We start from the raw sequence: 26853 nt of genomic DNA, 5'->3' as shown, positions 1-26853 counted from the left end.
TCTGCAGCATCGTCCTTTCACAGTCAATCCAGAGAAAATTTCCATTTAGAAGCTAATTTTTACAATTTATACACACTCCTTCCCATTTTCCTTTTAAGAAGATGTTTGTTTCAGGATTGTACATAGGTTCAGCACTTCTAATGCAAAACAAAACCAAAATGATCACTTCAACCTTTCTTTGAAAAACTGTATTAAACAGAAAGATTGCACAGGATAGGAAAATCAGAGAGAAAAAAACAACAGGCACAGAGGCCAGAACATGATCAAGCCCAAGATACACCAAAGCACTTTTGTCTCACAGGAAAACCTCCCTCAGAATGAAAGTACCACTAAATTCCAGACTGAACTCTCATTTTTTCCCTTCTCTGTAGTAAATATGACACTGATTTCAAAGGGCACTGCTATATTACAGTTTCTTAAAAACACTAAAAAGGTAACCAGTAAAAATGTAGACCACCTGCAGCATCTGGTATAGTACAAGATCAAAACAAGACAACAGATTTGTGCAACTTACTGAAAACTTTATGCACCTCCCATAAAAAAATACTCTCCTTGGCTTTAAAAAAACACCAAGATCAAAAGTTTCATTAATATTCCAAGGAGGCAACTGGAAAAAAGTCCCTAACCAAAAGACTTATTGGCTCAAAGCAGACGTTTGCTCTGATCCCAGTTTATTTTCTCCATACCTGAAATGCCCAGAGAATGCATGCATTACATTTGAACGTATCCACTTAGCGTGATTCTAGCTCACATCAAAATGCAATGTTGGCAGTTGCCAGACTGAATGATGCCATTCTGCTCTACACTGAGGCCTATGTTGTTTTATTTTCCTTAGTGCAGCTTAAACACATGCAGAAATCAGTGGGGGGGGGGGTGTAAACCCACATCTTCAGTGAAACTCAAACAAGGCCTCACACTTGCACAGTGAAGGAAGTGCCAGGACTGTCCCGTCCCTGCTCTTTGAAGCATCCAATACAAGATATGAGAAGGCGCTTTCTAAACAAGCAAGCAGCAAACCTGAGGGCAGCAGGCAAAACCAAGTCCCAGCTCATGCTCCAGTCCACTGCCTCCCCCCTGCAAGATGGCTGGAAGAGGTTTCGGGTGGGCAGGACATAATTCCACAAGCAAGTCCAAAGGGGAAGGAAGATGGTTTGTTTATAGCTGATTTCACAAGCCCAGATCAGCAGATCATATACAAATGCAAACAGTTAATATTCACAAAGCAACCTCTCGTACCTAATTATTATAATAGATATAACATCATTAATAAATATGTAAAACAACATGTTAATCTCACAGACAAAACACATTTCAAAGGTCAGCATTGACTGAAATATCCAGGCAGTTTGGTCTTCTTTAAAGCACTGAAGAATTATACACAGATAACAATGTGAGTGTTCAGAACAGGCTCACAAAATACAAACTTAAGCTTGGTTTAACAATTCTGAAAAGGCTCTGATCTGGTCTTAGAAGCTATTCTGAATGGCCTTCAAATGAAGGCCCTTGCAGCCATTGCATATTTAAGAATAGAAGAAACTCCTTTACATTGTACATATCTCAGCACTTTATCTATATCAGCAGCAAAGCAGGATTACCCAGGGACCAGCACACAGAGGTAAGCGGATCTATCCCAAAATGCTGCTCTACATTTTATACAGCCTCATGCTGTTTTAGGTAGTCCTGCAAGGAGCAGGAAGCTGGATTCAGTGGTCCTAATGGGTCCCTTCCAACTTGAGATATTCTATGATTATGATTCTATGAAAGAGGAAATTGACTAGTCATCACATAAAAACCTTGGTCTGGGAGACAGAAACCTAGGTGCTCACTCCTAGTCCTGACACAGATGACTTCTGTCATCTTAAACCAGTCCCTTTAGCTCTCTGTCACAGTTTGCCTGGCTCTGAAAAGGAGAGGCAGTAATTCCGTGTCTCGCAGCACTGTTCTGAGGCTTAATTTCATAAGGTGCTTTGAAGAGTCTCCAAAAAGGCACTGTTAAAGTGCAGCTATTAAAATGTCGGAAATATGGACAGAAGCATGCATCCCACAAGCTTTTCCCAAGATACCGATGTGCAAATCTAGAAGAGATGAGGACTCGCACTAGGTCACACTTCAGTAGTCCCAACACAGCAGTTTTGTTTTCTCACATAGCTTTGAACAAGCATCACATCTCCAGGTCTCAGCAGAATTACTGGGCTGCCGCATTCCGCAGACTGTCTCCAGTCTCCATTTGTTCTAACGGGCCAAATTCAGGATGCGTGGCTGGGGACTTCCTTTGCCCTCGGAGAGTGTGTGCATTCAACATCTCCAGCAGCAAGTCATACACTGGGACCACATTTTTACACTTCATGCTCAGGAGATGCTCCATTCCCTTGTTACTGTGCAGGAGAACAGAAAATAAGTCAGTGATCTGGGTCCAGCAGTGTAGAGAAGGAAACACGCCTGTGGCTTCAAGAGAGACCTTTTTTAATTAGGGGTTAAGAAGTTTTGCTGCTGTAGTCCCTGAGATCACTTACCACTATCAATAGTAACAGCATCCCAGTACTTTAAGGCTGAGTGGTTTACTATTTAGAGAACCAAGATTTGTTTTACACCACACAAACTGACTTCAGAGAAGAATTGGATGTACGGACCCTGTTAAAATCAAACAGAAAACCTCTTCGATGCTGTAAACGTGGGAGGTTCACATGCTGCAGCTTTATACAAAGGGAGAATTTACAATGTGCAGCTCTAATACCTACCTGGCTCCTGCCTGACTGAGTAGGAAGACCAAATTACCCTGTCTAACTTCAAGTGGTTTGTTTCCTCTCTGCATGTCCGGTGTCAGATCTTGCAGATGGCTACAGGCCTTTAAAGCAATCTCTTTTTTTGTTACGCACTAAGATACAGCAACACCTGATTAGCCTGAATGCTCTGTGGCTATATCATGATTTGGACTAAGAGGAGATGGTTATTGCTGTTGCGGTTGCACATGGATATACTTCAGATGTACTCAAGATTTTGGGGTTGAAATCTAACTGAGCTTGCTCAACATAACTTTATCACAGTGGAAATAGTAGCAGGCAGTCAGCACACAGATGACCTAGGAAATTGGATTGGGAGGGGGGCAATGCTTCCAGAAAAATGAGGTTCTGCTACAATTCAAGAGTTATAAATACCTTAATGGCAAAGAAGAAATTGCAGCCCCCTTCCTACACCCTGATCTTGAGAGTCCTGCATCATTTGGTAATCAAGGCTGAGAGCAGCAAGTATTTCCAGAACAAAGCATAACTGACTGACCATTGCTAAGCAAGAAGGAGACAGGTCACATGTAGCCTCCAGACTTTGGCTGAGGCAGGCACAGCAGAAAAACTCTGAAAAAAATTCCCAATATTTATTCACATTATGTCACCACAAGAGCTCCTGCGATGCTGTGATGTGGTGTCACATCACAGCGGGCAACCCAGGTGACAGCAGTGCACTGGAGCCCTGAGTCTGTTTTGGCTCTTGCTGGTGCTGTACCTCTTGTAGGGCCAGCTCTCAACCTCACCCCCAGTCCACAAACTGGCCTTTTGCGCAGTCAGGTGCTCGCTGCTGTCACCCACTCTCCCAGGAAGCCTGTTGCAAAGATGGCTGTCCCTCTTCAGCGTACCTACACAGTCAGATACACCCGTCTCTCCCCTACATAGTCCAGTCTGGTCCCAGGACCGCCTGCCCTGGACACACAGTCCGAAGTGCAGACATAAGACAGCTTTGTGAATAGCTGGGCTTTGGGTGACAATTTAGAATTACAAACAGCCTGAAAATTAAAGCATCTGTTTGTAGGACCATGTGATTGAGTCTGCTGTACTGCAAGCAAAGATGAGCAGCTCAAGGTCTAGGGACTGGCAGGGAGCAGAGGAACTGCTTCCAATGCAATCGGGAAGGCAGGAGTGTGGCATCGGTGCAGCACAAGCCCCTTGGCAGAAATGCTGTGGTTCTGAGTAAAAGACACCAACTTTGGCCTGGGACAAACATGGCACCCACAGTACACTTTGCTCCACCTAAGCCCACACTGCAGCTGAGTTTGGAAAAAGACTTTCATTTTGGACAGAAGAGTTCTGATGGCTGGGTGGGTCTTCTTGAAAAGCTGAATTTGTGTAATCAGTGTTAAGCATTTCAGGCAGATCCATAATGAATAATTTAATGTAATACAGTTAAAGTGGCATTTTAATATCAACACAATATTTCTGAGTGCCAGCAAGCACTTGAGTACAGAGGCTGTTTAGCTGTGCTAGGAAGGAAAGCCTTACAATGGACAGGGATGAAGAGCAGTAGCAGGATTCCCTCAGGAGTGCTCTGGAGCTCAAGCCTCACTTTGTGGCTGTAATAAACAAGCACCAACACCGTATGTTACACATGTTCTGTAAAGGGTACCTTGCGTGTCTGACATGAGAGAGGAGCATCAGCAGGTTGGCCAGGCGAGTGGTCTGCTGCTGCGAGGGGACTCCGCTCTTTGCGATAACCCACATCAAAGCATCTGTGACCACATTAAGCAGATGATGCAGTTTCCTGTTGCTTTCTGGTTCTTCTCCTGACAAGGGAAACATGCCTAAACAGAGAGACAAATACAGACTTGAGGAAGAAAAAGAAGCTACGACCGTGGACTTTTTTTCTGATATCATATTTCAACAGGATTAGAGAAGATACATTTCCTGACATCTGCCCCTCAAGACTGTACAAATGATGTTCCATGTGCCACACCAAGCTTCAGCTTACATTCCTTTGCCAAAATTTGACGGCCACATCCTTTGGAAACTGAGCAATTCTCCCAAGTCCTCCCATGACAACATGTTGAACATAGATGTGCCCTCTGTTCTCCAGGGTTTTTTTCCCTTTGAATCACTCTGTACCTTGTATTTTAGTACCTATTATGAATTAAAGCATTATGCTTGCTCTAATCTCTTCTTGCTGAAAAAAACCTCTTTTGTGTGAGTATATCCTAAGGAGGGAGGAGAACATGTTGAGAGACACTGCTCACAGACCCAGCCTGCATGGTCTCCCTACCACTCACTGCAGGAGCCATAACACAGCATTTACCTACAGTGGGAAACCTTAAAAGTCAGCAAAAAGCAGGGAATTGGGGGTAGAGAGAAGAGAAGAAATCACCACTAAGGAGGTCTGAAAACACACAGTAACATCATTGATGGAGCAGAAGTGATCGGGGCGGGGGGGGGGGAGAGGGCAGCAATCCTCTCAAAGATACTTATGGAAGGACAGAGCTCCAGAACACCTTGGAAATTAGGATTAAAAGATGAACCTTGACAAGAAAGATGAGCAGGGAGAGGTGAAAGGAGTGATTTTTTTCTGGGAGGTGAGGGTTTGAAGGAAATAACAGCCGACAAACATAGTTTTGTCTGCTTGGTTGGTGTGAGGTTTTTTTTTAAGTAAAAAAAAGACCAGCTTTTGTTGTCTGTTGAAATAATGGGATCCATCTCTAAACAAGTGGGATCACTGCTGGACCATTCCCCTTCAGAACTGGGCTGAGAATTACACAGCAGCTCCTTGCTGAAAACAGTCCATGCAACAGCTGTTGTTATTTTATTGTTGGATTCTTTGGACAACACTACTCACAAAATGTTCAGGGGAATAAAATTATTTCACTGCAGACAACCTTAAACTGGCAAACACGCTCCTGTTTGCCTTGGGTGAAACACTGCAAAGCAAGCCTTTCGCAAAGCAAAGCTCGTATCCTGAAACTAAACTCGCAGTTGAGTACTTGCAATCATTTATACCAGTTAATTACCTTTAAATAGGAACACTATTAATTATTAATTATATATTATTAATTAATCATCACTCAATTGAGTAACTAGTTTTACTACAATTAAGAATTAAAGACAGGTTTGTAGAGCTGCACAACAACTTTACGCATCCCCAGGATCCACAGAGACACAAGTAAAAGTTCTTGCTGAAAAGGACATACTCACATCCTGGGTCCCAAGCCCCACCTTGTAAGAAGCTTTCAGACTTTGGGTCTTTCATGCAGTTCTTACAACAGGATATAGACCATAAATCCAGCAAATGATACAGTTTAGCATTTTCCTGAGCAAACATCCTTACCAATCTGGCAGTTAGTCCTTTCCTATTGTTCTCTTTCAACAGCTTTATCTCATTTGATAATTCCGCCATTTTTAGAGGCTGATTTCACAGCCACATTCGATATAGAAAGTACAGTTTAGTGAGTGTCAGAGCCAGTCACATACTTACTGGAATTGAGGAGGATCATTGCCTTGACACACAGATACTCCTTGTGCTGCAGTTTCAGCTCTCGTAACCTTGAGGTCATGGCCAGAAGCATATCAAAGATCTCCAAAATTCCCTCTACGCATTTCCCCTCGTCCCTATGGAAACACATTCAAAATGTCATGGAAAAAGTAGAAAGAAGAAACTCCAACTCAGTCAGATAAAAAGGCCTATCCATCTCATCTTCGGGAGAATTGAAAAGTTCTATCATGATATCTAAATTGAAAATTACAGTGGTATAAAAGGTCAGCACCTCTAAGAAACTGATTTTCTCATTAAAGCACATGCAGGATGGACCACAGGTAAGTATGACCATATTTCTGTAAGAGGCTTTATCCTCACAGCCAGTGTAATTCTGATAATCAGTTTGAGACACTATAGTGTTTCACAGTACCACCTCAAATCATTCTCCAGATTTCTTTCGCAAGGAGTTAGTACCTATTTGTACCTGAGGGAGGTCTGAGGACCTGGTGAATAAAAAAGACTCCCTAAAATAAGTTTCTTGGAGTAATAGGACACTTTTAAAGAATAAACCAAGTTCTACTCCCAGCCCCCAGCCCCCTTTTTACTTGAAGGTGTTGATGTATAAATAGATTGGGGAGGAGGGAGGGGGGTGTTGGCGGCTTTGTGATTGTTTATTGTTATGCTTGCAAGTGTTAGCTGAATGCAGCTTTCTCCATTTTGGATATTAGAAATGATCCCATTTTCAGAAAACAAGCAAACACACAAACAAACAACCTTAAGTCACTGAAATAGGTTTAAAATTAAGCAGCAGCAAACTTCACACCACTTTAGTTAGTGTTCCAGTTTTTTGGTTAGGTTTGTTTTTTACGTGTACTGGACTAAAAAAGCAATTAAGTAGTATACAACACGGTATTCAAAAATTCACAGTATTGAATACAACACAATATTCAAAGGGATGCTTCTTATGCTTTCTGTAATATGCTGCTTTTTTTTCCTCCGTAAGGTTTTTAATAAGAGGAAGACTTAAGCACAGCAATGCAGGAGAATTACAAAACTCCAAATCCTTCTAATGTCTTGTAGAAAAACCTCCTTACTTATCTGTATTCTTCCCTGCTATTGAGAACAGCAGCAGTGGCAGGAAGAAAAACAGGCAGAAAAGCTATTCAATTAAAATATGGCCTGACATTAAGTCTACTTTTTTGGAGGGAAATGGGGAAAATCGCCAATGTAGTGCATTGCGTTGCTGTGTCAACAGTTACAGCATCCAGAGACCTGGACCATAAAGAACAAAGCCGACAGAAGGTGTGAAAAATACAGAAAAGCTTCAAACTGTCATGTGAAGCTACAGGAATTCAGGAATATGCAGGTTCAACAACACTGTTTATACTTAGTATTCCTTTACCTGTAGGTAAGGAATGGGTAGGTACAGGTAAGCCCCTGTAAGGATGTGGAACCTCAAGACATTATTGTTACAAATACAAGTAAATTATGTTGTTGGATAAAATATTAATAGCATCTCCATACTTAATCCTCTTGCTCTTACCTCCAGGCATGCTAATGTGAAGTGCTCTCAAGGAATTTATTATGCTTTTACCTGTCTAAGACAAGGTCTGGTGCAAAAATCAGTTTCCCAGGATGGTCAATTGATCTCCACATCAAACCAACCATTAAAACTTCCATCCAGCAGCTCTCCAAGAGTCTTACTTGGTCATAGAGGCTGAGATCAATGAAGCCTAAAAAAAATGAAGATAACATAAATCAACCTCTTTATTTCTGTGTTTTGATAAGGGAGTCCGAGTATATGAGAAACAAAAAGAAATAGAAAGAATTACGTGCTGTGAAGAAAGCCAGAAAAGGGAGCACTGACACCAGAAGCAGCATGCTGCTGTCTCAAATAGAAACATAAATATATATTATTATCATTCTCAAATCTTCCACAAAACATTTGAAATAACAGAGTGATGTTCCAGTGCAACTACCCGTATACAGCTGGTAAAACTCAAGTGGCTGCAGAGGACTAGCCTTACGCTGGGCCAGTTCTTTAGATGACAGCATCCAGAAAGGCCCCAGAGAATCACTTGGGAAACTCAAGTTGGAGGTTACTGCACTGCACTGCAGAGGGCTCCTAAGAAATTAGTCTGTTCTTGCCCCAGAATGCAAATGGTTGCTCTTTGCAGTTGGTTTGTTTTTTTTTTAATCTCATAAGACAGACATGTTCCCGGGTTTCTTGCCTAACTGTTAAAGAATCTTGATGCCTCTGTGTTGTCAGTCCCTCTGTAAATGCCATGAGTTGACCCCTCCCATCCCTTTCCTGCTGCCTCCCTCCTCAAAACTGCAATAAACCAGAACAAGCAAACAAACAAACAAACCCAGACAAAAGGAGACAGGGGTGGTTGGTGAAGGTAGCAATGTCCCCACTGCATTCACAAACAGCATTCCAGCAGCAAGAACAGGATAAATACAATTGTGCATAAAACTGTTTCATCATTTAGTTCTCTCCAGAATTTACATCAAGGCACTGGATCACACTGCAGCACAGCCAGAAGGTAGAGACAGTCATTGCCCTCCTTTTCCCTCCCCCTGCAAAAAACACTAGGGAAAAAAAAGATGTATAGTAGCCATATGGATAGACATAAAATTTACACACCCTGAAAAAAAAGGCCAGAAGTGTAAATTACCAAAATGCAAGTGGGAAAGCAGACTGCTCAGTCATAGTAAAACAGATATGATGAAGACCAGTTCAGTGGTCAAAACCAAGATCAGGCCACTTTTCAAAGCAGAGCTGATAGGTCTCTATCTTATCCTAAGGTGCTTTGAGATGAGCTGATACCTACTGCTCTGCACGGGGAAAAAATCATTACAGCCTGGCCATGGGAGACAGGCTCCCCATTCTTGCCAGATGTCTGACGTCTTAAAATACACACAATACGTTTGCACCATCAAAGAATCTGCTGTCAGCAATTTATACAAATGCTCCATATATTTTAATATTATTAAACTACTAAGCTGGAAGACAGTCGGTGACAGTCTTGGGCTGATATAAACTGGGTAATGTGCACACACTCTTATCATTAATAGAAGTGCTGCCTTTCAAAATGGCTTGCTCATCGTTGTGTAAGAAGGCTAAAGAGGAGACAGCGAACACCTTCCCTCCCGGATTTCACTGTCACATAATTTAGTACAGAATCCACATCCAACAACAGATTGTCTGCCAGACACACACTCAAAATTTTAAAAATGCTTTTAGAAAAATAACCATGGAAGCGTGAATGGGAGAAACTAAAAGTGGCAGCTTCCTGGGAAACAATGACCAAGAGACGTTTCAGTTCATTTAAATAAACATTTACACAAGAGTGCCCTGATTTCTCCAGCTCAAACAAACAGTTATTTGGTTTAAAAAACTATCTCAGTTGAGTGAGATGTTAGACCAAATCCCAGCGTGCAATCTACAGATACTCAAACATCCAGCTTTATCTGTATGTCATCTGCTAAACTCACATTATCCGCACTAGCAGTATGATTTATGAACCCTGAGCACAGCCATTAGAAGGACAATACCTTTCCTTTTCATAACAATCTTGTGCATTACTGAGGGCAGCACACAACCACCACAGCTTCTACTGGAGTGTCAGAAGTTCTAGTTCATTTGCTGCAGAATACATTAAACTACTTTTCTATGGCTGTACTACATGTCCTTTAAATTGTGCGCTCTACACCTAATCGCTTAATTATGAATTATTAAAACAGACTAGAAAAACTGTTGTGCTGGATGGGTAGTGACTAGCAAAAGGCATGCTGCTCTGGTCAGCAGCACACGAGGCTGCATAATGAATCCAAGTTTCAGTATTATGACAACATTCTATTAGCAACACAGTTCAGCTTTGAACCACATTGAACTATCTTAGACAAGGTAAACAAAGTAAAAGGCAGTTACAGAAGTTCTGCCATCTGACAATTAAGGATTAAAATGCTTGTAATTGAGAAGGAAAAAAATTCATGTATCAGATTCTAGTTTACTGAGCAACAACAAAAATACAATCCATTAAACTGAAAGTACAGACAAAATTACAGACACAGAGCACAACTGCTAACAAAAGAATTTCATTAAATATTAAATATGAAAAAAAAAGCCCTCAAAATGTATCTTTCCTGTTTAGGGCTACTGTTAACATAAGCATCTGTGAGGAAAAAGAAAGATTTTCTTTCACTTTCAGTGAGTGTCAAAATAATATCCAGTAATAACTTAGAGGTAAAAATGGGCTTCTAAGCCCTGGCACACAAAACCAAACATTCAGCTTTACAGAAGTTAAAGTTACTGCTCAGTGGGCCATTACTCAAGAAGTCTGCGTATTTTTTTCCTAAGAACCTACCTCCAGGAACCAGGCATGGATCGAGATGATTAACTTCAGGCAAAAAGTTTCAAAACCTGAAATTCTGTGTCCTGAGCTTTAGACATCTTGGTTATTTTAATGTAAAAAATAAATAAATCCACATCAAAGTAAATGCTCTAACTGCCATGTGCTATGGCAATATTATTACATTAGGAACACATTAAACAATCACATCTACTTTTGACATTGTTCTAAAATGGTGTTTCTGTTCTGTGTAACAGGAGTGATCAGAAAAAGAAACCCAAACCAAACATACAAGATGAAGGGTCAACATTGCCTGGAACTGTTTTGAAGGGGGTTGATTGTTTCAGTGGGTTTTCTTTATACAGTTCTCTTACTGCCAAGAAAAGGATTTTCTTTTCTGACATACGTTGAAAATAAACTAAAAGTTATCAATGTCAAAATTTGGGTTGCTTTGGAAGCTGATCTTTAAAAACAAATCAAAAAAATCAATCTCAGCTGGCTGAAGCTTTGGGCTGTGGCTGTTTTCTCAAAAAAAAAAGCTGACATAGTTTAAAAAAAAAATAACAAAGAAATTAAGAATAAACAGAAAATTGAAAGGTTGGTTGGTTTCCGCCTCCCCCCCCCCCCCAAATATTCCTTAAAATGAGGTCATTTTCAAAGAATTTCCCTGGTTTTCCTTCACAATTCACTTCCTACCAGGTTAACATAACCATACAGAGTACTCTGAAATAGTACTTTTTAATCAAGTTTAGTTTTTCCGATTAAACAAGAAATTTTAGCATCGACACTACTTAAGATTTGGGCTTTCAGTGTAACACATTCCACATTAACAGCAAAACCACTATTGCGCTGCAGATGGCTAGATGGCTTAAGATGTTCATGCTGCACAAGTATCTGCTCCCCAGTAGCTTAACAGCAGACCTGGAATTTGCACACCCAAAACTATCACACCTGCATACTCCAACACAGTGGCTAAGCCGTGAAGACTGTAATCTGCACTTAGAAGATATGATCCAGCAGCTGGAGCTAATAGCACCTTCAGCCACTCCACCTAGATCTGAAACAGGATTGGCTTCTTAGTTCAAGGATTATATGAAATATTCCTTGTTTCTTGTACTATGTCCACTCTCAGTTTATCTTTAGATGTAACAATTACTGCCAAGTCTTCCTGTGTATGTGTATTTAAACAGCAGCAAATACTGTTAATAGTGCACAAGCATGACAAGACCAGGGCATGCACCAGCACGCTCTGACTACCTTCAGCATAAAATCCAAGTGAGGAGCTGTTGTGTGCTGGCTCCTCAGTCATGATGGACGTGGGGTTAGAACTACCAGGCACACTGCAGAATATGTTAGTCAATTCTAGCAGAGTACTCTACCTTAAATTAAGGATTAAGCCCCATGCTGCTATATGTCTATCAATTATTCAGCGCTTCTTTCAGCTCAGCCCATGTGTTTATTACGTCTATCAATTATTCAGTGCTTCTTTCAGCTCACTATTGTTAGTTGGTCACTTTAGCTTTTGCTGAAGGGCTACAGTCTGCGGTTTAGCCTATGCCAGCCAGCAAGTTTTTCTGCACACTTTTGCCAACTACCATCTCTGTGTGCTGGCTGCTTTCATTCTGACTTTTATTCTTTATTCTGTTTTAATCATGGATGCTTAATGGAGAAGGAATTGCAAATGCTCACCACCTGTAGGTTATAAGAAGTGAAATGGTACATTGCCATGATACTGGGGTGGCATTTGAGACCTTCAAGACAATAACGCATGTAGTTGAACTTCAGTGTACGTTTTCTGTGTTGCCAGCAACCAAACGCATCCTTACTGATTTTTGCTTTGAAGGACAGCACATGATAATTCAGAGATTGATACTATGCACCACTTTGCAATCTGACATTCTTGTGTAGTAACTATGTCAAACGAAGTGATTGTAGACACTGACTGCTTGGACACAATTTTGTTTTCAACTGTATTAGAAACCTTTTAACAGGATTCAAGGAAAATATTGGTCTTTCAGTCTTTTATAGCAAACCAGTTAATACCCTTTTAAAGAACCTTTAAATCAGATTAATCAGGTATTTATAGCTAACGAGGTAGAAATTGCATGCAACAGCAACTATGCTTTTTAGCAAAATGAACAAGTATTTGACTAACAACAGGTAGCAAATTGTGAGCTAGGTCACTGTCTAAATGAAAATACATCTAGGTGAATTACTGAGAGCAATAAATTGTTTATTATTTTAAACTATAAAAATCTTAAGACTTTCATATTCATGTTTACTGTGCTGTGCTGTTATTTCAGGGTAGACAATGACACACTATTTAAGCCAATGCTTTTGCGATCAAACAAAAACCAAGACTGAAATACTTACCAGGAATTTTTTTGGCCCAAGCAATCATGTGAACCAGCTCTTTGTCTGCCAGTTTTGTCAGGGACATCATCATGGAGGCCTCCGTGAATGGTTTGCTGGGACGACTCACCAGTACATTGGGAGGCTCTGCTTCAAGTAGTGTCAAAACAAATTGCTCTGGACTGACTGTGCTGAGCAGGATCTCTTTTACACGGGTTGCTGTCTCACTGTATTTCTTAGCTTTGCCAATGCAATGCATGTGATCTTCTGAATTACGATGGCTACGCAGGATCCGATACCCACAACGTTCTCTTCTTGAGCCTGACACAAGAGACACGTGATTACATTTTTCTCTTAGCGTTGCATTATGTAAATCCAAATGCATGGGGACAAGTGGGAAAACCATTTAATATTGGATATCCTAGTACTGACCATTAAGCTTCAGAATTTCTAGAGCATTCAGCATTAACTTAGCTTTGTTTTACTGACTTCAGCTGAGGCTTTTGTTTCTTCTACTAAACAAAAAATAACTTTTAAAAATGTTTGCTTTTGATCTTCAGTTAACTGACTTTAAACATCCATGGGAAAATTCCCATTGACATGAAAAGAGAGATACATCATGTCTTTAAATGCAATTAAAGATAGCTGTTTGTAAATTCTGTTTTTAAATTCTGGTTTAGATGTAAACTGGGGGAAGAGAAGACTTCTGGAAGTCTGGGCCATGATAGACAGTAAATATGTCAGCCAGAAGCACAGCTGGGCTTTACTGCTAGCTGCCTGTTCAGCTAGGGACTCACTGAGATGCAACCCATTTTTTCCCTACATCCCATTAAGACAGCAGGAGTTTCCCCAAAGCTAATTCAGATCTACAACTGGAAAGAGCAAGCCCCCTGTTTGGAGGGCTCTGCATGCAGAATGCTATTTGTGTTGCAAGGATCCCTTTAAATTATTGGACTTAATTTGTTGTTCATTCTATCAATACCAAACATTCTCCAATTCTCAGTCAGTGTTATTGGTAGGATCACTGTTACCTGTTCTTGCATAGATGCCATGGAAAGAGTCTAAAAGCATCTCCACAAACATGGTATGGGTATTTACTAAAACACTCAGCCATGGCTTCTGCTTCACTCACCCCTTCAGTATATTATATAACAAGGACTATGTTCACTGATTTACAGATAATTCTTGGCAGTAACTAATGCACCATAGATTGTACCGTATTGAAAACCAGGATATTTAAAAATATTAAGTTACTGAAGAGATCCTTCAACTCGAATCTTTCAGCACTTAATATGTCTAATATCACAGCTGAATTGTCCTCTAAATCTTTCAGAAGTTAATTTTTTGTGCTGGTCATCAACACTTTTACTGACATATGATACTCAAAAGTTGAATTTTCATAGATATTAAAATGCCTATGCTAACATAAATCTATACTACATCAACATTTATTATTGCACGCATAGAGACTAATGGAGTCTCTATGCACAGTAAGCTCCTCCATTTGGTTTCAATTCCACAATAAATTTGACTAAACCATCCTTTTTGCTACTGCTACTACTTTGACATTATTATATTTATGAACTCTTTCCAATGTATTGCCTGAAGACTTCATGCCCTGGTCACAAACTGGTTCTTCTTCAATAGGGTATGTAACTAAAGGCTTCATAAAGCTTGAGGACAAAGAAGTAAAGGAATGATGAAGATAGAAGAATCCTAAGAACTTGTAATCAGTGACAAAAAACACACTGCCTAGGCTACTTTCAGGGCTATCAAGGGAGAATGTTCAGCCTATGGTCTGGGCACAACACCCTGCAGACAAGTCAACAGCAAAGGCTTTTCAGTTCACCTGGAGAGGCCAGGTACTTCAAGCCACCTACTAGAAAGACCAGAGGACCTGGGTGTCAACTTCTGGTAGGGCAGTAGGTTTGGACCATGCTGCCATGGACCTGTTTTTGCATGTGTATGTGCATGTGTGCTCATGCATACAGGAGAGTTTGCACCTGGAAGAACAGAGGGTCCAGAGGCCAGCTACTGGATAACACTGACTTTCTAAAGCCACTTACTGGAGGGATCTATAGTACATGTGTGTTTCTGTGGCCATTTGTGGGAGGGAAGGGCTGAATACCAGCAACTGGGGTGAGGCTGCAGTCCCAAAGGCCATCAGCTGAGGAGATACTGAGATCCACCGGCCAACTACTTGACAGAGTGTCTAAACCCAGGTACTGAAAGGATTCATACTGTATGAATGCATGTCTTTTGCACTGCTTACTTGCACGAGTACTGTATTTTCTATCTCTGCTGGTGCATGTGGCTGACTGCGGATACAGGTATTGTGTGTATATGTGCCTAATAACAGTACACACTCAGACTCACTACTTGTGGACATGGGAATGTGGCAGTCTCCCTTGTCAAGCTACTGGATTCAGTGATTCCTACCGTTCTTCATCCATAGCCACCATGTATTGTCTAAATTCCATCCAGGCAATGCAATTCTGGCTGTGGGTTTCAATTAGCAAAGAGATTCAAACATAAGCCAAATTAAAAATAAATTAAAAAAAAAAAATTCAGATGCTGAAATTAGTGACAAGGCTTTGTCTTGCTAAATAAGATTCTGGGTGAATGCAGCCTCTCAGTGGTGGAGGTTCCTCAGATGAAGTGGCTTTCCAGTTCATAATCATGGCTTGTCTTCAGCTATCAAGCACCATTTGAGCAACCCGTGAAAGGGGTGAGATGCAAAGGCCAGCTGGGTACAGCCTGAAGGCATTGAAAAGAATAGATAAGGATGCACTTTAAGGATGTGGAACTCTCAACTGCATATTGCTATCATTCTCACTTGCTGCATGTTTAGTAAACCATTTCTGATGGAAAAGAGAACAGAATGACCACTACAGAAGTTCTCAATATCACAGAACACCCTCTACCTGGAAATGCAAGAGACTGAAGACAAATAGGCAATGCTGGTCCAATAAACAGTCCTCAGTCATGGAGGAATCCAAGTGTAAGAAGGCATTTGAAACTGGAAGCATTATCAGCTGGAAGTCCAGCTTGAAAGTCTGCACAATTTGGGGCAAGGACGGTTTTGCATCCTTAAACGGAATATGGATAGGATAAAATGGGTTGAGTACAGACAGGATATTTGCACAAATAATGGATTGAAGGAAAACAATCAGTGATTTGCAGAACCAAATGCTTGGCCAAATGACATCTAGTTGCCAGAGCAGGTGAACTGTACTTATGGAAAGATACAACATATCAGCAAAGACAATCAGAACTTGAGACATGTTATGGTATATTCATAAAATCAGACTTGATGATGATACTCCAAAAAAAAAAAAAAAAAGGATAGCTGGAGAACTGTGCCAGTCACACAGCAATTTCTTCAACCATTTGTCTGGGCAAATCCTTTTCTTCATTAGAGAGTCAAAAGACAGCAAGACATAGACTAATTTCTACAAAGACGCTTGGACAATATAGCGCATGTTTCAATAAGCCTCAGAGAACTCTGCGCTAAGCCTCATTTTGGACTAATGCACCAAGGTCAAGAGGAAAATCTTGAAGTGCTTTGTCAGCTTTAGAAAAACAGAATGGCACATTGGGCTGCCGACTCTTCTGAAGTCATGTCATGCATGAAAGTACGTAAATATTTTCCACCAGGGAAGACAAAGAGGAAAGGTCGACAGTGAGCTAAGCAACTGGAACAAAGTACAACTCTGAAGAGATGAGGAAATACCTAGATATCAGGGTGCTCTCTCTACAGAGATCCATAGCTCTGATTTCCATATGAATGTTTATTGTAGAGACAGTAACCACCAGTAGGCATCCAAACTAATGCAAGAAGAAACCCCGCACATTGTTTCTACTATTGAGAAAGCAGAAGAACATTGAAAATGGGCACCTCGAAGGACAGAACAAGAAAAATAGCACAGAGGAACTAAAAGCCGTAGGCAGTACAGAAGAGAAATTTTCTTGCGCTATCAAAAAATACCAACTGCTCCACAATAGACATAGTTTTCAGTTAGGGACCATATCTACAATTATAAAGTCAGAAAAAATACTGGTTTAAGAGGGAATTAGGGTGAGGAGGAGATGCCTGATGACACAAGGAAGAAATTCCAGCGGTTTGGATATACCTGCCAGAAGCAATGTGTGGTCAAGCAAGCACTTGCAACCAGATCACTGACCCTAGTTCAGTTCCTTGCACTGAAATGAACCAAGCACAGTCTTGTGGGCTCCTCATCCTCTGATCACCTGTCCTTAGCTCTCCTATACTGTCACCCCGACTTCTGTGGCATGGAAAATATCAGGTCTTTGGTGGCAACACTTGAATTATCCTTTCTAATTCACTATTGTAAAGATTTTTAATAACATTCTGTAACCCATCCAAGATATAAACACACAGGTGTGTTTATATTATATATACATATATATATAAACATATACATACACACACACATATATATACATACATATAAACAGGTGTGTTTCTATACTCTTGTGTGTATATAAACGCACAGGTAAGTGACCAGGTACTTTAACAAAGACCAAAGAAAGAAAAAGAAAGAAATATTTGTTTAAATTAAAAAATAATAGTCCGATATCCTGTTCTGATACAATCTTGTACAATTTTCATCCACACAGCTGCACTCCATCCTCTGTCTTAATATAATTCAGTCAGGTTGTGATATTTACTGATAGTATTAAAGCTCTCAGTAGCTGTGAAGGGTTCTTACTGGGAAATAGCAATCACCTTTAAATTACTTTAGGTTATTTAACTAAATCAGACTTTGTATACAGCCAGTACTTATTACAATAAAAATGCTTTATTTAAAATGTAAAAAGTTTCTATAATCACAACTCCAGTGTAGAAGCCAAACCAGGAGTGTTATGACATTTCTGCATAAAAAACTTGTTAGTAAAAAAATATAGCTGGTGATGAAAAAAAGGGGAGGAAAGAAAACCCAACAAAACCAAATTCTGAATTATTATTTGCAATTTTTAATCAGCATATATTGTCAAAGCAGGTGAAGGCTGATTCACTGAGCAGGGCATAAAATTACTTTGTCATTAATTAAGAGATATCACTTATTTCTACAGTAAAATTCATTCTGCTTGTATTTTTAAAAAGTGCATTGTAAGATTACGCAGCTATGAAAACAATATTTAAGGTTGCTAATTGCTTGTCAATTAAGACATCAGAAAGTAGCAGCCTTTCCAATTGACACACATTTTAACAACAGAAAGAAACTTCAGTACTTCCTAATCAAATCCAAAATTTAGGTGGGACCCAGAAATCTTACATGTATGTCTGTTAGCATCCAAGAGGTATGTTTAAGTGCTTATAAAACTATATATCATAAATAATTATAGGCCAGCTTTATGTTTGGCTTAACCAGACACAGAGATGGGGATCAATCTGCGTAAAGTCATGGCATTAAAATACATAGAGCTTCCCAGATAAGGGACTATCCCTGACTTCACCACAAATCCCCCAACTATATTTAATAGCTAATATTCATTCATATAAAGGTAATTCAGGCAACTGCAGAAATTCACAAGATGATAAAATTCCTCCTCCTTCCTACAGCATTCTCCTTATTTAGATCTATTATTTACACAAGAAAATAGCTGTATTCAGATGAGAACGCTGCGCCAAGGGCAAGACCTCAAACTACAGCATCATAGACCACATGGGTATACGATCACAGGAAGATAGGAAATAAGACAAACTGAAAAAGAAGTCATTAAAATGAGCCTGTTCACTTACCCATGAACAAGCCACAACAACTATTATTGGCAGTGAAACACGCTATTTTTAAAGCAACTCCTGCTTTACAAATTCTTTGAAAATGGCAAATGCTGTCTGTTATGGTTGGTAGTTACAAGTTGCTCTTGATATTGATCTTGGTCCCTGGCAACTGCTAATGTAACTAACCAGTTCAGCAGCAACTGCAGGTTCTACCACTGAATATATTATAATAAGTTTTGCAAGTGTTTGAGCTTAAAACTCACTCAAGTATACATTAGTAAATCATTATCACTCCAGTCTCCCTTGAAAGCAAATGCAAATCTGGTGAGTACACCTGTATTCACAGAGCAGACCTACTGACAAAGAAGCTGCCATCTGCCATACACACACAAGAACACGAGCTGAAATTCCAGTAATATCTATAATAGCTAAAATATAATTAACACATCTTATGTCCAACAAATGACATGAAATATTTTTGCCCCACTTACTTTCTGTATGAAAAATAATTATAGCATTCCAAAGTGCTCTCTGGAAACTGCACACAGTAGCCACACACAGGACATAAAAAGAGCCAACTCCTGAACCATATCAGCCCACAGAGAGTTGTGGTTTCCTTTCTGCAAATTTGTTGAATAATGCCACTATTCAAGGGCAGCACCACTCCATCACTTCTTAGTATGCCCCCTCAACCTCCTCACTTGGGGCAGAGAGGGGACAGAAAGGAAGAACTTTTGGGGCATTTTCAGTATGTTGAGACCTGGCACCTGGGAGAAAAGGAGTGGGATGGAGTGGAGGAATAAAAGGTAACCTTAGGAACTCCTTATGGAGGAAGGTCTATTTGAGCCTCAGGAACCAAAAAAAGAAAAGCACAAGTATAGCTGCTCCCAGAGTGGCTATAGCTAAGTGATGAAGTAACTCCCCTCTTCTTTACTACCTTTGGCAAACAGCCTATAGTCCATTTCAGCTGCTCAGGTAAACACCAGAAAACTCCAAGAGAAGATCAATTTTATCCCAGTCCGGTTTATTTGAGTTTGCTGGGAAGTTTACTGCAGTATTTCTGTTTTCCTTGTTCCTGTTGACAGTGCCTTGCAATTATTTTTCTACCATTTCTGGTAGTCCTAGTGCCAAAATCTGGCAGTAGTGTTCTTGATTGGAACAGCGCACAACACAGACTTCCTACAGTGAAATTGGCAGCTGCAGTGTCCAAGCCCCTCACAGTGCTTTTGGCAATGATGGTATATTTTGTAAGAAAATTCATTATCATATTGATACAAAGAACCCCCAGCTGGCTTCCACTGAAATATACGTGGCTTCTTGGGTTGATTCTCAACATTTATGAATGTTATGACATCCAAGAGAACTTCAGACCAGGAAACTCCAAAGCCACATTTGCCTACTGTCTCCTCCTCTTTTAAAAATGGCATGTACTGCATAATCACATTTACACACAGAAATGTATGCTATTCACACACAGTTTTTTTTCTCAAGGTGTCTATTGATAAGATGCAAAATAAGGACTAAAAGATTTGATCCAAATAGCACAGAATTTTTATGGAGAGCTTTCATAAACTACAAAGCAGTAATTGAGGTTCTTTTATCACTTCTGTTGGACAAGAAGTCTCCACTGAGCAAAAAACGCACTTACAAACCATTCTACCTTATTCACGGTTTTAGCAGATGTGAGCCAATGTATTCACTAAGTGACCTAGAAAAGGAGCAGAGATGGGGGAAAAACCTCCATTAAAAAGAAAACATACTCTTTTACAGCTTTCTACAATGAAAAATTGGCATTAAAGCATGGCTCTAACAAGACAAAATTTGAAAGATAATCACTGTGGTCTGCAGGAAATAGCAATTACATTTTATGCAAGAAATACAGTCTTAAAATCTGTCTAGTTTAAATGGCTGTCACAATGTGTCCATGCATCAGCATTACTCACAGACGCCACTTAACTGATGAGGCAGCTCAGAAAATTCTGACTAATTTTTATATTCAGTTTTCTGAAATTTAACTGTTTAGGTTTTCAAATAAAATTCTCAGGAGTCTCAAATTTCACTGCTACTACTTAGAAAAATTATTTTTTAAATAAAATTCCTCTTAACAGTTTCAAAGTATCATTTTTGGTCTGGCACAGTCATTAATGCCCTACAACATTCATTATTGTAGGAAAATATGCTTAGGAATATGTGACAAGATTAAAAAGAACACAGGCTAAGACATAAGTACATATTGTTATTTATTACTTGTAATACCATAGTGCTTATGAGATCTAATCACAAACCAGGACTTTCTGGACAATTAGAAAGAAAGTATTAGCTTAAGGAAAGCATTGGTGAGGACCACCGTATAATATCATACTGGAATCAATCTTTGCAAAATCTCTCCAACTCTAGAACTGGGGCTTGATAAAAAGCCCTGTTCAAAAAACTTTGAATAAAATATCAGATCAAAAAGATCTGATCAAAAAAAAAGACAGTAACACCATTCAAAAAGTAAGGTTTCAAAAGGAGTCTCATTTGCAAGTGTAAGGTTTTACTTTCTGGAGACCAGACAGCAAAGGTAACTGAGACCATAATAATGAAAAACATCCATAATTTTGAGATGCATCATCAGTGCAGAAGAAGAAAGGAGCTTCATATAGCAAGAACTAGATGACTTGAGCAACAGAAACTAGATGTACTTCACAAGTACAGAAATAATACAAGGAACAATGAAATTGTAGCTTTAAGCTGGGAGTTATCAACTAGAAATGAACTGAGAAGCTGAAATCAACCATGAACAAGGCAGATAGGATCCTGGGTTGTAAGGAGGGAAAAGCTCCCATGGTAAGAGATACTAGTGCTACTACTGTGAAGGGAGTTCACAGAAATACTGTCCAGGGTTCTGATCATCCAAGTGAAAAATGGATTAATTCTGGGGCAGACAGGGACAAGTTACCCTGATGACTTTCAGATACTTTCCTATTTTGCAAAAAGAGGAGACTTCTTGGTTTATGAAGCATAATAAAACAAAGATTATGAGGGGATGTGATGTAGACCATAAACACAACCAGACCGTTAACAATAAGGAGGAGCTACAGGACAATGTTGCCACAAGAACAAATGGGCATTAATTGTCCATCAATAATGGAGGCTGTAATTCTAAAGAATTCTCCTAATAAAAGAAATAATATTCTGCAAACAGCCTTCAGATCAAAGCAGTGGGAGGACTAAAACAGTGCTTAGCCTTGAAATAGAAATAGGTATCTACATTAAATGGGATGAATAAGATGCATGCCTGCAAATCACAGCAGACCAAGCACAAGGCCCTTCTTCTTTTCACTCCAGTGTTCCTATATAATGTTTTCCCAGCCTATTTCTATCATGTACATTGGAGAATCTGTAAGAACCAACAGACCTTGGCTGCGAAAGTATATTAGATATTGAAATATCTTAAAGTTACTTTCTTCTTAAAAGTAACCTTTAAAATATAATCTGTAAATGTGCAACTACATTGAAGTCACGTTACTGCAAGTACAAGACAGGAAGAGAAAAGGTTGGATAATTCTGAATGGTGCAGTAACAAAGAATGTTTGCTCACTACTTCTTTTGATAGAAGAGCTGCGTGGCATCATCTGAAAATAGCTTGTTGTAAAAAAGAACAGAGTACCCACTGCCTTCCCCTCACTGCCCCACCAAGCCCCATAAAGAAGCCTGGCAAGCAAGGATCTGGTTCTTCACATGACAGGTGGTCAAGCTGCTGTGGGATATTGTAGATGATAAGACTTCATAGGACTAAAAAGAGGGACAATGGAAAAGTTGCCATTCTCTTAATATATTAAGACACCTACAAGAAACCTCTTCTAAACCAGAAGTCCTCAACTTCAGGGAGCTGAGATGTCAGCAGTAGTTTCACACAGGTGCTAGTCTCATTCTTAACGCTCTTCCCAAAGCCGCTGTTGAAGCAGAATACTGGGTTAATTAACTACTGCTTTGATGGGGCACTGCTTTATATTCAGCCAGCAGAGCATAGTACAGGCTCATCTACCCCATATTAGAAAGGATTTCAGTCTGATTTGAGGCTTAGGCAGCAGCTAGTCTTGGGTTCCCATTCTGCAAAACACAGCGTGGAAGTAAACTGCCTTCAGAGAGCTCTGCAGAGGTACTATGGTTTTCATGTGTCCAACCTACACCTTACGTCTTCCCACAGGTTTTCTTCTGAAAATGAAAATCTTTTGCATTAAGAATTGGTACACTTCTTCCTATAAAACCAGCTTAAACCTTGCTTTAATTGCCTGTTGGGCCTTTTTAGGATTCCAAGTAAAAGAAAAAGGAAAAAAAAAAAGCCAGCAAAACCAAGCAATCAACACAGACATGCAAAACTCACCACACTTCATCATTCCCACTTCATAACATTTCCGTAGCCGACACGCCTGGCAGCTTTTGCGCCTGTTTTTATCTATCGTGCACTGATTGGTAGCTGGGCAGATGTAATCATTATGTCCTGCAGAAGAGGAAGAGGAGTAAATTTAACATCTCCAACAGTCTCTGTGTCATTTCCCAAACCAGGACCTTCTTGGTTTTAAGCATCACAGCTTCTTCACATGCATCTATCTAAGCTCCACTAATTTAACTGATGAAAAAATGTACGTTTTCTTTTACCTAAAACATCGATCTGTGGCCTCAAAAAGTAACCAGGCACATACACCAGTTTTCAGTGATGACTGTTAGACAACTAAGCACCTTCTAATACCAATTCATTTATGAAAGTGAGACATACACTCTTGTGGAAAGTTGCTCCCAACCTCCAACTTCTTACTGGGACTGATACAGGTGGTAGATAGTAAATTATTTTTTCCTCAGCAGAGTTGAAAACAGCAGTCAGGGCACACAGCTCTAGTCCTGCAAAGCTTTAGGTAAACTCCAGCTCTATTTAACTGCACTCTCTGACTTGGTGAGTTCCAGGAATGAAGAAGCCTTTGGAGGATTGACTCTGGATCAAAGTTAATTTAAAAAGCAGCTCAAGATAGAAAGAAGACTAGTTTAAAATGACTTGTACTGATTTGTACAAAGAAAAGCACAAGCAGAAGGTATAACTTATAGATAATCTGGACAAGTGTTTCTCTTACTATTACTAGTTTCCACTACAGCCTCTTCTGTTCTCTTCTCCTTTTCTCCCACCTCATGTCACCCCTACCCAAATTCCTTTACGTTATTGTATTTCATTAATCAGTAATCTGGTCCCAAAGTTTTATTACTGTAAACTGGGAGGTGCGCTAGGTGTAAATACAGTCAAATAACCTCCTGCCAAATACTGCAAAGGATGAAAAAAATATTCACGCATTTAGAGTTCTTACTTCTCTCAGCTTGTGGGTTTTAAATTTATTTTTTCAAGCTTTAAGAACAGATTAGGCAAAGATAGCATTACTAGAGGCTTTTTTTTTACTTGATGGAAGTCCAAGAGTTCATGTCCCCAAGAGTAACTGTTTAACTGAACCATTGTGACTATTTCTTTGCAAAATTAAAATAATTTTAACCTTGAATTTTTGAAATGGCAATTTTAAAGAGATCAGGTTACAGTTTGTCCCATTTCTTACTGGCAGATATGACTGAAAAACAAATTACTGTTTATCACTCTTCACACAACATGCGGGGTAAAGGAAGAAGAAGCTTTCTGTTGCACTATAACCCAAGCACACAGGAGTATAAATTGGTCTAAATCTCCTGTGACCTTGGGATAATTCAGCCTGCAGGAAGATGTTCAGGAATGTGGGACAAATACACTACAGTACAAACTTGGGCAAGCAGAGGAGACCACACACAGTTGCTCAGTCATACCATGTAATTTTAATTAGACACTGGCCCAATGTTTTGGTCTATAAGTAGGCCCAGAAGATTTTTGGTTTTATAAGCACTACCCCTCATAACAACAGCTACAACCGAGTGCTTGCTAGTGTTTTATGCCAAGAACTTACTTTCATTTACTTGAATTACAAGCAAACGTTACCTGACAGGGGACATGAAGATGTACAAAAGGCCGCAATGGGTACCTTGTTCATGGCCAAAGCACATGTGAGCAACCCAGAGCAAGCAAATAATTTTCCTGACAGAAAACACTCTGAGATCAAATTCATTTGTGACAAATGGAAGACAAAGTTCTCTTCAATTATTTTAGAAATCGAAAGTACCTGCACTAGTGTATAGAAGTTGTTATTCATCCATGCAGAACTTGCACAATAAATTGAAAAGCCAAACAAGTTTTGAATTAAAATTGATACTAATGGTGACACCAACTCTGCCATATTGAGCCGAAACCCAAAAAACCTCAAGATTGCTAAAGGCTTTGTGTGCAGAAGAGGAAAGGAACATTATAAACTGAAAAATGACAGGATTTGCTGTTAGTATCTGCATGTAGTATCCAGTGTCAATCCAAGTAAGTTTCCACCAACAGACGCCAAGCGAGGCCAAATAACATGTTAACTAGAGCTATGGTTCAAGAAATGAAGAGGTCCAAAGCTCCAATACAGTGCATAAATCATTGCCCATAGGCTATGATCACAAACATGGAGACCTACATTTACTTCATACTGCAGCCACTCAACAAATTTGAACTAAATACCAAATACTTAAGGATTAAAACCCTGAGGTACAAATCTTGGAGAGATCTGGCAGTGGAAGAAATCCTGCAGTGTAGGCTCTCAGGGGTGGAGGGCTGAGAAATAACAAAAATCATTTTTGTACCTAATAGTTGCTCCACATATTTTTATATCCTACATGTTGTGTAGGTATCATGTGCTATGACTCAACAGCTCCAGGCAACACGCTCTAGTCAGGAATAGCTCCTGTCTAGCAAAGACTCCAGATATTTACCTACTCTGTGTTTATTATAAAAAATTCACAATTACTGTATCTACTCTGGGACACAAACCGCAATCAGATTCACAGGTTTGCAGTGCCATCCCACTGAGGCTTTTGCTGCAGGACCTTCCCATGCTGTGTTTTCCACCTCTTCTCTAAAGAAATCAGTTGCTCACTTTGTAATGTTTCTTGATAACAGCCAAAAGATAAGTTATTTAAATCATGTGTTGCTCTGTTTTTCAGCTTGCAGCACCACATGCCAGGATTTTTGGTCAACTCATTACTAGATCAACCACTGCAACCCTGAAACAACATTTTTGAGCGAAGTTATCAAAAACTGATAGTCCTACCTTGAATACTTCTTTTAAAGAATGCTTTGCAGCCTTCACATGACCAGACCCCATAGTGGTATCCTGAAGCATAGTCACTGCAGACTGCACAGAAGTGGGCATCCCGTTTTGAGCCAGGAGTATTTGCAACTGGGCTTGTACAGTCATTGCCATTAGTTTTTCTTTTCAACGTTTCTCTGACAGAAAAAAAAAAAATCTGTTACAAAAGAGGAAAAAATTAATCTACATTGCAAATAGTATCATTATTCTCCATTGTCGTCTATTCTCCCTTTATAAAGTCTTCTTATTACTGAACACAGGATAGTGTTTCACAGGATAAGCCTTTTTCTGCTATGGTTATTTAAAGCATAAAGTCTGATTCCCAGAGCTTTCAATGTTGAGAAACTATGAAGTTTTAAAATACTTACAGGCATGAAACTGGACTGCTGATGTGTTATTCACATGAACTCTGGGAAAAAAGGAATTTGCAAACCAAGTGGACTTTGCCTTTGGGAAGCTTTGCATAAAGTGTGAACTCAGACAGCTCAGTCAGACATGATAAATGCTACCACAGGCAGAGGAGCAATTGCTCTGTACTGTTTGCAAGGCAAAATTCTAGATGGAGCAATACACACATAACCAGTTTCAAGTATGTCATCCTTTAAATGAGGCTTTGTTCATTCAATGAGATGCTGGAGACAAATATCTTGAGATGTGAATCTCAGGCTACAAGATGAAGTCACAATGTTAGATAAAGCTTTCTGTTCAAAGTGACAACCCACACTGATCACCCTAATGCCAAGTAAAAGGTAGTCTGAATACAAGAAGAATGGAAAAACACAATTAATAAAATACTTCCATACATCAAAAGAAAAAATGCTCCATATAAATTAGTAATACATATGCATTCTTAAAGTGTGCAAATAGCTACAACTTAATGGAACTATTCTTAGCAACTGGATTAAAATTAGAACAGGATAGACACATGAAATAACAGCCAATT

The 26853-nt window shown here is 39.6% G+C and overlaps 1 protein-coding gene across 3 annotated transcripts in view; it reads right to left on the bottom strand.

Moving 5' to 3' along the window:
• Window positions 1–817: 817 nt before the first annotated feature.
• The window catches only part of ESR2 (estrogen receptor 2), a 35265-nt gene continuing 9229 nt past the window's right edge, over window positions 818–26853 (bottom strand). For 2 of the 3 annotated variants that reach the window (XM_061464187.1, XM_061464188.1), the window contains exons 3-9: window positions 25872–26047; window positions 23051–23167; window positions 12954–13253; window positions 7820–7958; window positions 6226–6359; window positions 4393–4567; window positions 818–2375 (exon numbers count right to left, since the gene is read on the bottom strand). In XM_061464187.1, coding sequence (XP_061320171.1) covers window positions 2186–2375; window positions 4393–4567; window positions 6226–6359; window positions 7820–7958; window positions 12954–13253; window positions 23051–23167; window positions 25872–26047 — 1231 coding nt within the window. In that variant the 3' untranslated portion in view covers window positions 818–2185. Of the gene's footprint in view, window positions 2376–4392; window positions 4568–6173; window positions 6360–7819; window positions 7959–12953; window positions 13254–23050; window positions 23168–25871; window positions 26048–26853 lie in introns of those variants that run through there. The other variant, XM_061464190.1, reaches the window with a different exon arrangement.

This window comes from Pezoporus flaviventris, unplaced genomic scaffold (assembly GCF_033815535.1).
Source record: "Pezoporus flaviventris isolate CSIRO_AGI_PZ_B2104156 unplaced genomic scaffold, CSIRO_AGI_Pfla_v1 ptg000036l, whole genome shotgun sequence".
NCBI lineage: Eukaryota > Metazoa > Chordata > Aves > Psittaciformes > Psittacidae > Pezoporus > Pezoporus flaviventris.
The sequence above is the reverse complement of the archived record's forward strand: the minus strand, read 5'-3'. Positions and strand labels throughout refer to the sequence as shown.